This window comes from Pseudophryne corroboree, chromosome 10 (genome assembly GCF_028390025.1).
Source record: "Pseudophryne corroboree isolate aPseCor3 chromosome 10, aPseCor3.hap2, whole genome shotgun sequence".
NCBI lineage: Eukaryota > Metazoa > Chordata > Amphibia > Anura > Myobatrachidae > Pseudophryne > Pseudophryne corroboree.
In genome coordinates this window covers 369,719,816-369,735,459 of record NC_086453.1, presented here as the reverse complement: position 1 = coordinate 369,735,459, position 15,644 = coordinate 369,719,816, and the positions used below count along the sequence as shown (strand labels likewise).

Genomic DNA, 15,644 nt, shown 5'->3' with positions numbered 1-15,644 from the left:
CACACCTTGGACGTTAAGTTGTGGTCATCTGGCCATGTTCCACCATTCTCCAGCATGACTGATGCCGGCCCTTTTTTAATTGTTGTAGTTTAGTCCATTGAATCTTATCCGATATTCCTCTACGGTCTGACCTGGCCATTTCTATAAATAAGGGGACATTTGCCAGTTGGCGTAATGTGAATCCCAGCAAGTAGCAGTAGATGCAGGCTTCCTGTGGTCACCGCTTTGGGTCAGCCCATCAATCCTGTGTTACCAATATAACCTGTAAAAACAGGGCTTCTGTACATGTGTTTAAATCCTTCTTTCATGTAGCTCATTGGCGGAAAAAGGTCTTTATGGCTCATTAGTCAGTTTTGGGGCAAATTGGTTATCTAGGAGCCCGGGAGGGGTATGGCGGACACTAGAAGTCCTCTTAATGACTGTTCTCCAGTGCATATGAGAGAAGGATAATGTCCAAACCTAAACCCCTCATACCTGTAAAGACTGTTGCCTGTGCAGCATCCTTATTTCAAGCCTCATGCGCATTTGGTGTGGATATTGCATCACAGCTCCGCCCCATGGTAACTTAGGCTTTGGCAGGTTGGTACTTCCATCCTCCTTGAATGTACCTGTAGTGTGTGCGTGATGATCACGCAGAACACGCTGGCACAGCGAGCTGTCCAGCACTGCAATTCCTGCAACTCTCATCTCCCACCCACAAGAAGGTCTGTTTGAACATCTAAGACCAGGAGTCTCTATAACGGGTACTACAAGTGATTGACGTGTGTATGTAACGTGCCGTCTCCTCTTTCCTCCTATTTCCAGGGCTATGAAATACACGTTTTTGACAGTTCTAGTAACACCTCGACGGCTCTAGGAAACACAACTGAAACCTTCTTCAAAATCTCTAACCTGAAAATGGGACACAACTACACGTTTACTGTGCAAGCCCGATGTCTGTACGGCGGTCAGATCTGTGGGGAACCCGCCCTGCTCCTTTATGACCAGCTTGGAACCGGTAAGCTCTCTGGTCCTGTGCCGTGTAGCTCTCATTAGTCTTCTGCTCTGAAACCTTAAGGCTTTCTACTATCTTCCAGGATTAGCAGCTGTAGTGTTTGCTAGCTGTACAGCCACGTATTTGCTGCAAAGGCTTCATAGTGGGATTATTAGTACTGTCCTTTCTTCTCTTGCATCTTATAGCGGATGTCCAGGCAGGAGTTTGTATTTTATATAGTCTCCACCGACTGAAACTCCTCCGCCTTGTACAGTATATGCCCTCTCTGTCCTCTCCCTGCTGAACTGACCAACGTTGTATCAGTAGGACTATATTCAACCTCTTTGCGGTTTTTATGGGCAGTGTCATTCATGCAGCCACATGGCCACAGGATGCCAGGCGTGGGCTGAGGAGGTAGAGTTTCAGACCAGACCGCCCGTACACATGCTGCGGCGGCCGGCGGTGATTGACAGATGAACTGGGCGGCCGTGCATACACGCCCGCTCAGTTCATGACGTCAGTCCCCGACGGATCGGGCAGTGTGTATGCTCAACACACTGCCCGGTCCGTCCATAGATATATCTGCAGATGAATTGATCTGCAGATATATCTATTAGTGTGTACCCACCTTTACTCATGGTGGTGTCATTGCTGTTGCTTCTCATTCAATTTTTTTACTTGTAACAATTCCTAAAGATGCTCAGGTTAATTTCTGCTGCGGGGTACACTGGGCTCCACAAGGATGGACAATGGGGTGTAGAGTAGGATCTTGATCCGAGGCACCAACAGGCTCAAAGCTTGGACTGTTCTCAGAATGCACAGCGCCGCCTCCTCTATAACCCCGCCTCCCTGCACAGGAGCTCAGTTTTGTAGTTGGTGCTGCAGTAGCAGGCACATAACAGAGGGGCTGCTCCAGACAGCCCTAAGAAGAGCTTTTTTGAAGAAAAAAAAGTTAAGACTTCAAGGGCAGCAGCAGTGGTAAATGTCAGAAGACATTCACGGCTGCAGCTTCAGCTCTCCGCAGCGGCGCTGTACACTCCCGAGCCCTTGATGCCGGGTAACTACAGCAGGAGGCTCCAGTTTTCTTCACGTCAGGCACACACGACTGGGGCTCTCCGGGTTCGCGTGGCCGCGCTTCGGGAGGTGTTGAGTGGGTCCCGCTTGCGGGACCCGGTCTTTAACGCGATCCGGCGCGGTCAGTGGGAGGCGGGCCGCGCGCGCTGGCAGTGGACACTGTGGCAGTACAGGCGATCCCACTAGATCACCAGGGCATGGGTGCAGGTCAGGTGTCTCTCTAAACCATTTTCAGTAGCCCACAGTACCCGGTGGTTTTGCCAGCAGGGGGATAAGGCTTAGACCTGAAGCCCCTCCCCCAGCCCCAGGGCGCCATTTTCTGCAAATGTTCCCAACCTGGAGCTGCATATCTGTGTCTCCCTCACTCCCTGTCAGTGTCTGGGCGCCATTATCTCTCAGCTTCACTGTACCTGGGACTGCTTGGGCAAATCCTCCTGTGTAAAGCTGCCTGTCAGTGCTGTGACTTTACATGACACTTAAGTATCCTACCTGCCTTTTTAGACAGTGCTAGTTAAGAAAGAGTGCATTTAGTCAGGGTTTTCTAGTACAATTACCCTGTGATATACAACCATTTCTTACTGTGTAGTGTTATATCTATTGACTATATAGCTGTGTAAGCTAGTCCAGTGCAGTATTATTGTCTGTAATAACCTCTGCATTGTACAAACTGTGACTTTCTGTGAGTGCATTAGATAGCTGAGTGGTGTCCATTTCGTGTCTTTCACTCAACTTGCTATCCCTATATTCTATAACCTGAGGGGGCTTGGTGCGTCAGGTTTTATATTGATATAGGATTTTCACAAAGATATCCTTTAATACGTATTTCTCTTTCATCTACTAGGGGACACTGGAGTCCTATACAGTAGGGGTGTGAAGCCTTGAACCGGAGGTGTGGCACCATCTAAAATTAGCATTGTCTGCACAGCCGGCTCCTCCCCCTTCACATCCCTCCTCCCTCAGTTTGAAAAATTGTGCTGGAGGTAACAGCACGTGGAGCACTTGAGCTCCTGACTAAAAATCTAAAAGGGGCTGCGTAACCCTAATAAAAGGGGGACAAGGCTGCCTAATACCAGAGAGACAAAGATCCCTATTGAAGGGACCTGCCTCTCTCCACAGGAGATCCTCCAAGTCCTTCTAACAGTGAGTACTGGTCGAAGGAAAGAAGTAGCTTAGGGTCCCTCATGTATTTTTATTTATTTTTTATACCTTACTAAAAATCACTTGTAATATATCAACTGCTGCCTGTATGTAACCCACACTGCTGCCTCCTGTAATATAGCCCCTATTGCAGCTACAGCGGCGGGATGGAGCGGAGTGCGGCGCGGGACTCTGCCTTCCTCCCTGTGAGCAGGAAGAGACGGCAGAGCGGCGCGTTGCATAGCGACGAAGACTACAGCCGAAGCGGAGCACAGGCGCCGCTACGGGAAACTGTCCAGGCGCGCGCCGGCCAGCGGGTCCGGAGCGCGCCAAATAGTGTCCTCACAGAGCGCCAGAGAGTGGACTCGGCGCGCGCCGGCCAGCGGGAGGGTGCTAGACATAAAAGTGCTTCCATACCGTGAGGAAGGGGTGGCAGCGACATCCGAGGCAGCAGCAAGTGGAGCTCATATAGCCTAATGGCTAGGGTTCCTGACAGCAGCATATTTTTCCAAACAGTCTTGCAGGACATTTAGTGAGGGCCATATTTAATGATTATGGCGCCAGGCTGAGGTAATGGATGGGTCCTCCCCCTCCCCCCAGTAGAGTACATAGGGGAAGTTTGTTTATTAAAGAATTAGCTCCCCCTGCTGCACTGCCTGCGTAGTATAATATAACAGGGAGATCGTTAGGTAACAGCTCCCTCTGCTGGTGAATAATATATATACAGATAAGGATCTCCTGAAAAGTAATCAACTTTACAATTTATATTTTCTCTAACGTCCTAAGTGGATGCTGGGGACTCCGTAAGGACCATGGGGAATAGCGGCTCCGCAGGAGACTGGGCACATCTAAAGAAAGCTTTAGGACTAACTGGTGTGCACTGGCTCCTCCCCCTATGACCCTCCTCCAAGCCTCAGTTAGATTTCTGTGCCCGACGAGAAGGGTGCACACTAGGGGCTCTCCTGAGCTTCTTAGTGAAAGTTTTAGTTTAGGTTTGTTATTTTCAGTGAGACCTGCTGGCAACAGGCTCACTGCATCGTGGGACTAAGGGGAGAAGAAGCGAACTCACCTGACTGCAGAGTGGATTGGGCTTCTTGGCTACTGGACATTAGCTCCAGAGGGACGATCACAGGCCCAGCCATGGATGGGTCCCAGAGCCGCGCCGCCGTCCCCCTTACAGAGCCAGAAAACAGAAGAGGTCCGGAAAATCGGCGGCAGAAGACGTCCTGTCTTCAACAAGGTAGCGCACAGCACTGCAGCTGTGCGCCATTGCTCTCAGCACACTTCACACTCCGGTCACTGAGGGTGCAGGGCGCTGGGGGGGAGCGCCCTGAGACGCAATACAACATGTTTAAACCTTATATGGCTAAAGAAATACATCACATATAGCTCCTGGGCTATATGGATGCATTTCACCCCTGCCAGTTTTCCTAAAAAAAAGCGGGAGAAAAGGCCGCCGTGAAGGGGGCGGAGCCTATCTCCTCAGCACACAAGCGCCATTTTCCCTCACAGCTCCGTTGGAGGGAAGCTCCCTGGCTCTCTCCTGCAGTCACTACACTACAGAAAGGGTTAAAAAAGAGAGGGGGGCACTAATTAGGCGCAGTATTAACTATACAGCAGCTATAAGGGGAAAAACACTTATATAAGGTTATCCCTGTATATATATATATATCGCTCTGGTGTGTGCTGGCAAACTCTCCCTCTGTCTCCCCAAAGGGCTAGTGGGGTCCTGTCCTCTATCAGAGCATTCCCTGTGTGTGTGCTGTGTGTCGGTACGTTTGTGTCGACATGTATGAGGAGAAAAATGATGTGGAGACGGAGCAGAGTGTCTGTAACAGTGAGGTCGACACCTGAGTGGATGTACTGTTGAAAATTACGTGACAGTGTCAGCTCTGTATAAAAAAACAGTGGTTGACATGAGACAGCCGGCTACTCAGCTTGTGCCTGTCCAGACGTCTCATAGGCCGTCAGGGGCTTTAAAGCGCCCGTTACCTCAGATGGCTGATACAGACGCCGACACGGATACTGACTCCTGTGTCGACGATGAAGAGACAACCGTGATTTCCAGTAGGGCCACACGTTACATGATTGAGACAATGGAAAATGTTTTATACATTTCTGATAATACGAGTACCACCAAAAAGGGGTATTATGTTCGGTGAGGGAAAAACTACCTGTAGTTTTCCTGAATCTGAGAAATAAAATGAGGTGTGTGATGATGCGTGGGTTTCCCCCCGATAATTTCTTAAAAAGTATTGGCTGTATACCCTTTCCCGGCAGAGGTTAGGGTGCGTTGGGAAACACCCCCTAGGGGGGATAAGGCGCTCACACGCTTGTAAGAACAAGGGCTCTACCCTCTCATGAGATGGCCGCCCTTAAGGATCCTGCTGATAGAAAGCAGGAGGGTATCCAAAAATGTATTCACACACATACTGGTGTTATACTGCGACCAGCAATCGCCTCAGCCTGGAGGTGCAGTGCTGGGTTGGCATGGTCGGATTCCCTGACTGGAAATATTGATATCCTAGATAAGGATAGTATATTATTGCCTATAGAGCATTTAAAAGATGCATTTCTATATATGCAGGATGCACAGCGGAATAATTGCCGACTGGCATCAAGTATAAGTGCGTTGTCCAATTCTACCAGTAAAATGGTCAGGTGATGCGGATTCCAAACGGCATTTGGAAGTATTGCCTTTGAAAGGGGACATTTGGGGTCAGTCTTTTATACCTGGTGGCCATGGCAACAACTGGGAAATCCACGTTTGTACCCCAGGTCACCTCTCAAAATAAGACGCCGTATTATCAGGCGCAGTCCTTTGTTGGCAAGCGGACAAAAGGTTCCTCTTTTCTGCTCGTGACAGAGGGAGAGGAAAAAAGGCTGAAGAGATTACCCAGTTCCCAGGAACAGAAATCCTTTCCCGCCTCTGCAAAGCCCTCAGTATGACGCTAGGGCCTTACAAGCTCAGGCACGGTGGGGGCCCGTTCTCAATGAATTTCAGTGCGCAGTGGGCTCACTCGCAAGTAGACCCCTGGATCCTTCAGGTAATATCTCAAGGGTACATATTGAAATTCGAGACGTCTCCCCCTCGCCGTTTCCAAAGGTCGGCTTTACCGACGTCTCCCTCTGACAGGGAGGCAGTTTTGGAAGCCATTCACAAGCTGTATTCCCAGCAGGTGATAATCAAGGTACCCCTCCTGCAACAGGGAACGGGGTATTATTCCACACTATTGTGGTACCGAAGCCAAACGGCTCGGTGAGACCGATTCTAAATCTAAAATCTTTGAACACTTACATACAGAGGTTCAAATTCAAGATTGAGTCACTCAGAGCAGTGATTGCGAACCTGGAAGAAGGGGACTACATGATGTCTCGGGACATCAAGGATGCTTACCTTCATGTCAAAATTTACCCTTCTCACCAAGGGTACCTCAGGTTATGGTACAGAACTGTCACTATCAGTTCAGACGCTGCCGTAGGGATGGTCCACGACACCCCGTGTCTTTACCAAGGTAATGGCCGAAATGATATCCCTTCGAAGGAAGGGAATTTTAGTTATCCCTTACTTGGACGATTCCCTGATAAGGGTAAGATCCAGGGAACAGTTGGAAGTCGGTGTAGCACTATCTCAGGTAGTGTTGAGGCAGCACGATTGGATTCTCAATATTCCAAAATCGCAGCTGGTTCCGACGACTTGTCTTCTGTTTCCTAGGGATGTTCCTGGACACAGTCCAGAAAAAAGGTGTTTCTCCCGGAAGAGAAAGCCAGGGAGTTATCCGAGCTAGTCAGGAACCTCCTAAAATCGAACCAAGTCTCAGTGCATCAATGCACAAGGGTTCTGGGTAAAAATGGTGGCTTCCTACGAAGCAATCCCATTCGTTAGATTCCACGCAAGAACTTTCCAGTGGAACCTACTGGACAAATGGTCCGGGTCGCATTTTCAGATGCATCAGCGGATAACCCTGTCACCAAGGACAAGGGTATCAATCCTGTGGTGGTTGCAGAGTGCTCATCTTCTAGAGGGCCGCAGATTCGGCATTCAGGACTGGGTCCTGGTGACCACGGATGCCAGCCTGCGAGGCTGGGGAGCAGTCACACAGGGAAGGAATATCCAGGGCTTAGGGTCAAGCCTGGATACATCACTTCACATAAATATCCTGAAGCTAAGGGCCATTTACAATGCTCTAAGCTTAGCAAGACCTCTGCTTCAAGGTCAGCCGGTATTGATCCAGTCGGACAACATCACGGCAGTCACCCACGTAAACAGACAGGGTGGCACAAGAAGCATGAGGGCAATGGCAGAAGCTGCAGGGATTCTTCGCTGGGCGGAAAATCATGTGATAGCACTGTCAACAGTATTCATTCCGGGAGTGGACAACTGGGAAGCAGACTTCCTCAGCACGACCTCCACCCGGGAGAGTGGGGACTTCACCCAGAAGTCGTCCACATGATTAAAAAACTCGACAGGTATTGCGCCAGGTCAAGAGACCCTCAGGCAATAGTTGTAGACGCTCTGGTAACACCGTGGGTGTACCAGTCAGTGTAGGTGTTCCCTCCTCTGCCTCTCATACCCAAGGTACTGAGATTGATAAGATGGAGAGGAGAAAGCACTATATTCGTGGCTCCGGATTGGCCAAGAAGGACTTGGTAACCGGAACTTCAAGAGATGCTCACGGATAATCCGTGGCCTCTACCTCTAAGAAGGGACCTGCTCCAGCAAGGACCCTGTCTGTTCCAAGACTTACCGCGGCTGCGTTTGACGGCATGGCGGTTGAACGCCGGATCCTGAAGGAAAAAAGGCATTCCGGATGAAGTCATCCCTATCCTGATCAAAGCCAGGAAGGATGTAACCGCAAAAACATTATCACCGCAATTGGCGAAAATATGTTGCGTGGTGCGAGGCCAGTAAGGCCCGACGGAGGAAATTCAACTGGGTCGATTCCTACATTTCCTGCAAACAGGAGTGTCTATGTGCCTGAAATTGGGGTCCATTAAGGTTCAAATTTCGGCCCTGTCAATTTTCTTCCAAAAAAAACTAGCTTCAGTCCCTGAAGTTCAGACGTTTGTAAAAGGGGTACTGCATATACAGCCTCCTTTTGTGCCTCCAGTGGCACTTTGGGATCTCAATGTAGTTTTTGGTTCCAAAAGTCACATTGGTTTGAACCACTTAAATCCGTGGAGTTAAAATATCTCACATGGAAAGTGGTCATGCTGTTGGCCCTGGCCTGGGCCAGGCGCGTGTCAGAATTAGTGGCTTTATCCTGAAAAAGCCCTTATCTGATTTTCCATTCGGATAGGGCGGAATTGAGGACTCGTCCTCAGTTTCTCCCTAAGGTGGTTTCAGCGTCTCACCTGAACCAACCTATTGGTGGTGCCTGCGGCTACTAGGGACTTGGAGGCCTCCAAGTTGCTAGACGTTGTCAGTGCCCTGAAAATATATGTTCCAGGACGGCTGGAGTCAGGAAATATGACTCGCTGTTTATCCTGTGTGCACCCAACAAGCTGGGTGCTCCTGCTTCTAAGCAGACTATTGCTCGTTGGATTTGTAGTACAATTCAGCTTGCACATTCTGTGGCAGGCCTGCCACAGCCAAAAATCTGTAAATGCCCACTCCACAAGGAAGGTGGGCTCATCTTGGGCGGCTGCCCGAGGGGTCTCGGCTTTACAACTTTGCCGAGCAGCTACTTGGTCAGGAGCAAATACGTTTGTAAAATTCTACAAAATTAATATCCTGGCTGAGGAGGACCTGGAGTTCTCTCATTTGGTGCTGCAGAGTCATCCGCACTCTCCCGCCCGTTTGGGAGCTTTGGTATAATCCCCATGGTCCTTACGGAGTCCCCAGCATCCACTTAGGACGTTAGAGAAAATAAGAATTTACTTACCGAAAATTCTATTTCTCATAGTCCGTAGTGGATGCTGGGCACCCATCCCAAGTGCGGATTGTCTGCAATACTTGTACATAGTTATTGTTACAAAAATCGGGTTATTATTGTTGTGAGCCATCTTTCAGAGGCTCTTCTGTTATCATGCTGTTAACTGGGTTCAGATCACAAGTTATACGGTGTGATTGGTGTGGCTGGTATGAGTCTTACCCGGGATTCAAAATCCTTCCTTATTGTGTACGCTCGTCCGGGCACAGTATCCTAACTGAGGCTTGGAGGAGGGTCATAGGGGGAGGAGCCAGTGCACACCACCTGATCCTAAAGCTTTTACTTTTGTGCCCTGTCTCCTGCGGAGCCGCTATTCCCCATGGTCCTTACGGAGTCCCCAGCATCCACTACGGACTATGAGAAATAGAATTATCGGTAAGTAAATTCTTATTTTCAAGGGACTTCTGTTTCAAAGATCCTGCAGAAAATACACGGAAGCAAGCGAATACCAACTCTAACATCGTAGCTGATTTACAGTTGGGGTGTGAGGATTGCGAGTCGGCTGGTGTTTTAATTTTTTATTTTTTTTAATATAATTTCTCTGACGTCCTAGTGGATGCTGGGGACTCCGAAAGGACCATGGGGAATAGCGGCTCCGCAGGAGACTGGGCACAAAAGTAAAAGCTTTAGGACTACCTGGTGTGCACTGGCTCCTCCCCCTATGACCCTCCTCCAAGCCTCAGTTAGATTTTTGTGCCCGAACGAGAAGGGTGCTCACTAGGTGGCTCTCCTGAGCTGCTTAGTAAAAAAGTTTAAGTATAGGTTTTTTATTTTCAGTGAATCCTGCTGGCAACAGGTTCACTGCACCGAGGGACTAAGGGGAGAAGAAGCGAACTCACCTGCGTGCAGAGTGGATTGGGCTTCTTAGGCTACTGGTCAGTAGCTCCAGAGGGACGATCACAGGCCCAGCCATGGATGGGTCCCAGAGCCGCGCCGCCGGCCCCCTTACAGAGCCAGAAGACTGAAGAGGTCCGGAAAATCGTCGGCAGAAGACGTCCTGTCTTCAATAAGGCAGCGCACAGCACCGCAGCTGTGCGCCATTGCTCTCAGCACACTTCACACTCCGGTCACTGAGGGTGCAGGGCGCTGGGGGGGGGCGCCCTGAGACGCAATAAAAACACCTTATATGGCAAAAAAATACATCACATATAGCTCCTGGGCTATATGGATGCATTTAACCCCTGCCAATTTTTCCTTAAAAAAGCGGGAGAAAGGCCGCCGAGAAGGGGGCGGAGCCTATCTCCTCAGCACACTGGCGCCATTTTTCCTCAGCTCCGTTGGAGGGAAGCTCCCTGACTCTCCCCTGCAGTCCTGCACTACAGAAACAGGGTAAAACAAGAGAGGGGGGGCACTAATTTGGCAGATAAATCTATACAGCAGCTATATAAGGGAAAAACACTTATATAAGGTTATCCCTGTATATATATAGCGCTCTGGTGTGTGCTGGCAAACTCTCCCTCTGTCTCCCCAAAGGGCTAGTGGGGTCCTGTCCTCTATCAGAGCATTCCCTGTGTGTGTGCTGTGTGTCGGTACGTTGTGTCGACATGTATGAGGAGGAAAATGGTATGGAGGCAGAGCAATTGCCTGTAATAGTGATGTCACCCCCTAGGGAGTCGACACCTGACTGGATGGTCTTATGGAAGGAATTACGTGATAGCGTCAGCACTTTACAAAAGACTGTTGACGACATGAGACAGCCGGCAAATCAGTTATTACCTGTACAGGCGTCTCAAACACCGTCAGGGGCTCTAAAGCGCCCGTTACCTCAGATGGTCGACACAGACCCAGACACGGACACTGACTCCAGTGTCGACGGTGAGGAAACAAACGTATTTTCCAGTAGGGCCACACGTTACATGATCACGGCAATGAAGGAGGTTTTGAACATTTCTGATACTACAAGTACCACAAAAAAGGGTATTATGTGGGGTGTGAAAAAACTACCCGTAGTTTTTCCTAAATCAGATGAATTAAATGAGGTGTGTGATGAAGCGTGGGTTTCCCCCGATAAAAAACTGCTAATTTCTAAAAAATTATTGGCATTATACCCTTTCCCGCCAGAGGTTAGGGCGCGTTGGGAAACACCCCCTAGGGTAGATAAGGCGCTCACACGCTTATCAAAACAAGTGGCGTTACCTTCTCCTGATACGGCCGCCCTCAAGGAACCAGCTGATAGGAAGCTGGAAAATATCCTAAAAAGTATATACACACATACTGGTATTATACTGCGACCAGCAATCGCCTCAGCCTGGATGTGCAGTGCTGGGGTGGCTTGGTCGGATTCCCTGACTGAAAATATTGATACCCTGGACAGGGACAGTATATTATTGACTATAGAGCATTTAAAGGATGCATTTCTATATATGCGAGATGCACAGAGGGATATTTGCACTCTGGCATCAAGAGTAAATGCGCTGTCCATTTCTGCCAGAAGAGAGTTATGGACGCGACAGTGGTCAGGTGATGCGGATTCCAAACGGCATATGGAAGTATTGCCGTATAAAGGGGAGCAGTTATTTGGGGTCGGTCTATCGGACCTGGTGGCCACGGCAACGGCTGGGAAATCCACCTTTTTACCTCAGGTCACCTCTCAGCAGAAAAAGACACCGTCTTTTCAGGCTCAGTCCTTTCGTCCCCAAAAGGGCAAGCGGGCAAAAGGCCACTCATATCTGCCCCGGGGCAGAGGAAGGGGAAAATGACTGCAGCAGGCAGCCTCTTCCCAGGAACAGAAGCCCTCCCCCGCTTCTGCCAAGTCCTCAGCATGACGCTGGGGCCTTACAAGCGGACTCAGGCACGGTGGGGGCCCGTCTCAAGAATTTCAGCGCGCAGTGGGCTCACTCGCAAGTGGACCCCTGGATCCTGCAGGTAGTATCTCAGGGGTACAAATTGGAATTCGAGACGTCTCCCCCTCGCCGGTTCCTGAAGTCTGCTTTACCAACGTCTCCCTCCGACAGGGAGGCGGTATTGGAAGCCATTCACAAGCTGTATTCCCAGCAGGTGATAATCAAGGTACCCCTCCTACAACAGGGAAAGGGGTATTATTCCACGCTGTTTGTGGTACCAAAGCCGGACGGCTCGGTGAGACCTATTTTAAATCTGAAATCCTTGGAGGCGTGGCCACGGCGGTGAGGGAGTAAGCAGCGGATCCCGGGAGCTCCCCGATTTTATATCTCCTGCACCCATCCTGTGTCCCTCCGGAGCGTCTACCCCCCGGTGCTGGTCCCCCCTCACCTCCGAGCAGCGGCGGGCACCTTTGTCCGGGGTCTCTGGGTGCTGTCTGACTGCGGCGGACGACTTCCGGCATTGAGGCCTGTGACTCCTCCGGACCCCCCGGCCTCGAGTTTGGCGCTCCCAGCCGCGCGGCTCCAGGACCCTCTTGACGGACGGACGAACGGGCGGGCGGCGCTGGCTGACGCTGGGCACACTGCAGGGGACACTGAAAGCCCTCCTGCCCTCCTGTACCTGGCTGATGAGGACCTGAGACTCCTGGCTGCACAATAAGGCACAGGTACTCCAGTGAAGGGGTGAAGAGATTAAAAGCCCGGTGGCCATTTTGGGTGCAGTTCAATAGACAGTCTTAATACACAGACATCCCTGCCTACCCTGCAAGGACTGCATGCACACTGCAACTCAATGCACTCTTATGTTACACTAATAATCCAGAGTGTGACACACACCAATACTCTGCTTCTACCTGGAATTTGCTGCAGGACATTCTCCCCTCAATAACATCAATATCATATACTATTTTTTATTTTTACACAAAGCCTGTGCTCTTATCCATTGATATTTGGAACCAAAGATCCTTCCCGGCTTCAAAAGCATACAGCCTGCTGTCTTCTAACTATACTTTATACTACAACTCTGCTCGGAGGAGTGGGTGACCGACATCTGTCAATATGGTTGGGGGAGGCCGGAGTGCGGCCGCGGCCAAACTAGAAAGATTTACTAGGCAACCCAACCCCAGGGGGTCATCGGCTCCACCTCAGGGTGCCTCTCCAATACACTTAAGCTCCCCTCCAGCGTCTATCACCAACTCCCCAATTACAGCGGAGGCGCCGTCTATCCAGCAGGTGTTGGAAGCTATAGCAGGCAGTGAGCAGCGTCTCTCCGATAAGATGGAAAAGGTGCAGTGCGACCTCTCCTTACTACGACAAGATGTTCAACGTATACGTGAGAGAGTGGGTGAGGCGGAGACGCGTGTTTCCAACTTGGAGGATGTGTGTGGCCCCCTTAAGCAATCCGTGTCCGCAGTGACCCAGCAGGTCTCATCTCTCCAAACCAAGCTCCTAGACATGGAGGGTCGACTGCGCAGAAACAATGTCCGATTTGTAGGTCTGCCTGAGAGAGAGGAGGGCTCGCAGCCGGAGGACTTCCTCGAATCCTGGCTCAAAGAGATATATGGGGCTGAGTCCTTTACGGCACAATTCACGGTGGAGCGAGCGCACAGGATACCATCTCGGCCACTACCTCCTGGTGCCCCTCCTCGCACCTTCATCGCCAAATTCCTGCACTATAAGGATCGTGACTCGGTCCTCCGCCTTGGCCGTACAAAGGGCCCATTGGTCCGCAACGGAGTCAGAGTGTCGGCCTTCCCGGACTTTGCCGCGGACGTTCAAAAGGACAGGGCCCAGTTTATGCCTATCAAGCGACGCCTGCGGGACCTTAACCTCTCATATTCCATGCTGTTTCCCTCTCGGCTCCGAGTGGTGGCGGATGGGGAGTCCAAGTTTTTTAATTCTCCTAGAGAGGCGGCCCAGTGGCTGGACGGATATGCGCCGGGTGCTCGTCAGCTAGCTCCGGACTGATTCCCTGCGCTGAAGATGCCGGGATCTTGACCACCGGAGGAGACGACCACAATTCGGGGAGCCCCCCACCTTTTGCATTGGTGGCTCAAGACTTTTCCAAGTTCAGGTGCTACTGGTTTAGAGGGTTTAGGTTAAGTTGAGAATCTGGGCCTTCTTAGCATTTGGTAGTTGGATTTGGCGTTTTGGGATATAAGTATGCCGGAGTTCGGGGTGGTGTACGGGGAGGGGAGGGATGGTTGGGAAGCTGCTAGTTGCGGCTCTTCTTGTTGTTTTTGGTTTCTTTTCTTTAGTTTATTATTTTTCATATCTATGTTTTTTCTGAAACTGGGATGTTTGATATACCAGATATTGTGGCTTATAACGCAGAGCTCCTATGAGATATATGTCGCTATGGCTAATGGTGCTGATATTTGGATATATATTGTGCGATGTCTATCCGTGTGGTACATAGTGTATACCTGGGGTCATGAGTAACTTGAGATTCCTGGCATGGAATGTCCGGGGACTAAATAACAAAATCAAACGTTCTTTGGTTCTAAATATGATTAAGAAATATGACCCGGACATTGCATGCCTTAGCGAGACCCACTTGCAGGGAAATAGGTTGTTATCTCTAAGACGGGCCTGGGTGGGATGGGCTTACCATGCCTCTCATTCCTCCTTCTCCAGGGGTGTGTCTGTTCTGATTAAAAAAACGGTGCAATTTGAGTTAATATCGGTCAAAACTGACACGTATGGCAGATTTGTGTTTCTGGAATGCAAACTAAGTTCCCAGCCATATTACATTTTAGCAGTGTATGTCCCCCCTCCTTTTTCATACGCTGTACTGCAGCAAGCTGCATCTTTTATAGCTTCCTCCCCTACCACTCCGGTGATATGTTTGGGCGACTTTAATAATATATTAGATGTCTCTGTGGACCGATGGCGGTCTCCGAATGATGTGATGGTGGGTAGTGGTTATACCAAATTTGCTGATTTTTTGAATAATCTACAATGGGTTGATGTGTGGAGGCTTCGCCACCCTGCAGTCCGTCAGTTCTCCTGTTTCTCCGGCACACATGGCTCCTTTTCTAGAATAGACCTGGTACTGGTGTCCCCCGCCCTTATCCCTGCGATCACTGACGTCCGTTATGAGGCCCGAGGGATCTCTGACCATTCCCCCTTGTTGATGACTCTAGCTGTGAAGGGTCAGAGGGGACACTCTTATTGGAAGCTGCACCCATCTTGGCTGACTCAGCTGGGTGACTGTGGTGACCTGGAGACTCAGTGGGAGGGTTACTTTAGTGACAACACAGGATCTGCCCCGGGGACTATGGTATGGGATTCATTCAAGGCTTTTCTGAGGGGCTCTTATATAGGACGCATAGCAGCTCACAAAGTGTCCTCTAGAGAAAGGGAGAAGGCCCTGGAGAGTGACGCCAGAGATTTAGAGTCTCAATATTTGCTAGATGGTACCCCCACGACGAAAACACGTTGGCTGGTGGCCCAGTCGGCGTGGCTTGCCCACCTGTCCGATAAAAACTCACGGTCCCTCCTCTTTAGGGCCACTAATATTTATATGCAGGCTGATAGGACGGGTGGCCTCCTGGCCCGGCTGATACATCAGGATCGCCCTGGGACTGTAATTACACAAATGTCCGATGGGGATGGGTCCTTTGTTGACACCACACCGGACATTGCGCAGCTATTCCGATCCTACTACACCAAAGTTTACAGTTC

The 15,644-nt window shown here is 50.2% G+C and overlaps 1 protein-coding gene across 1 annotated transcript in view; it reads left to right on the top strand.

Annotated features, from left to right (window-relative positions):
* SORL1 (sortilin related receptor 1) overlaps positions 1-15,644 on the top strand; it is a 156,195-nt gene that overhangs the window by 124,172 nt on the left and 16,379 nt on the right. Inside the window, exon 46 of the mRNA XM_063943717.1 lies at positions 805-997. Coding sequence (XP_063799787.1) covers positions 805-997 — 193 coding nt within the window. The remainder of the gene's footprint in view (positions 1-804; positions 998-15,644) is intronic.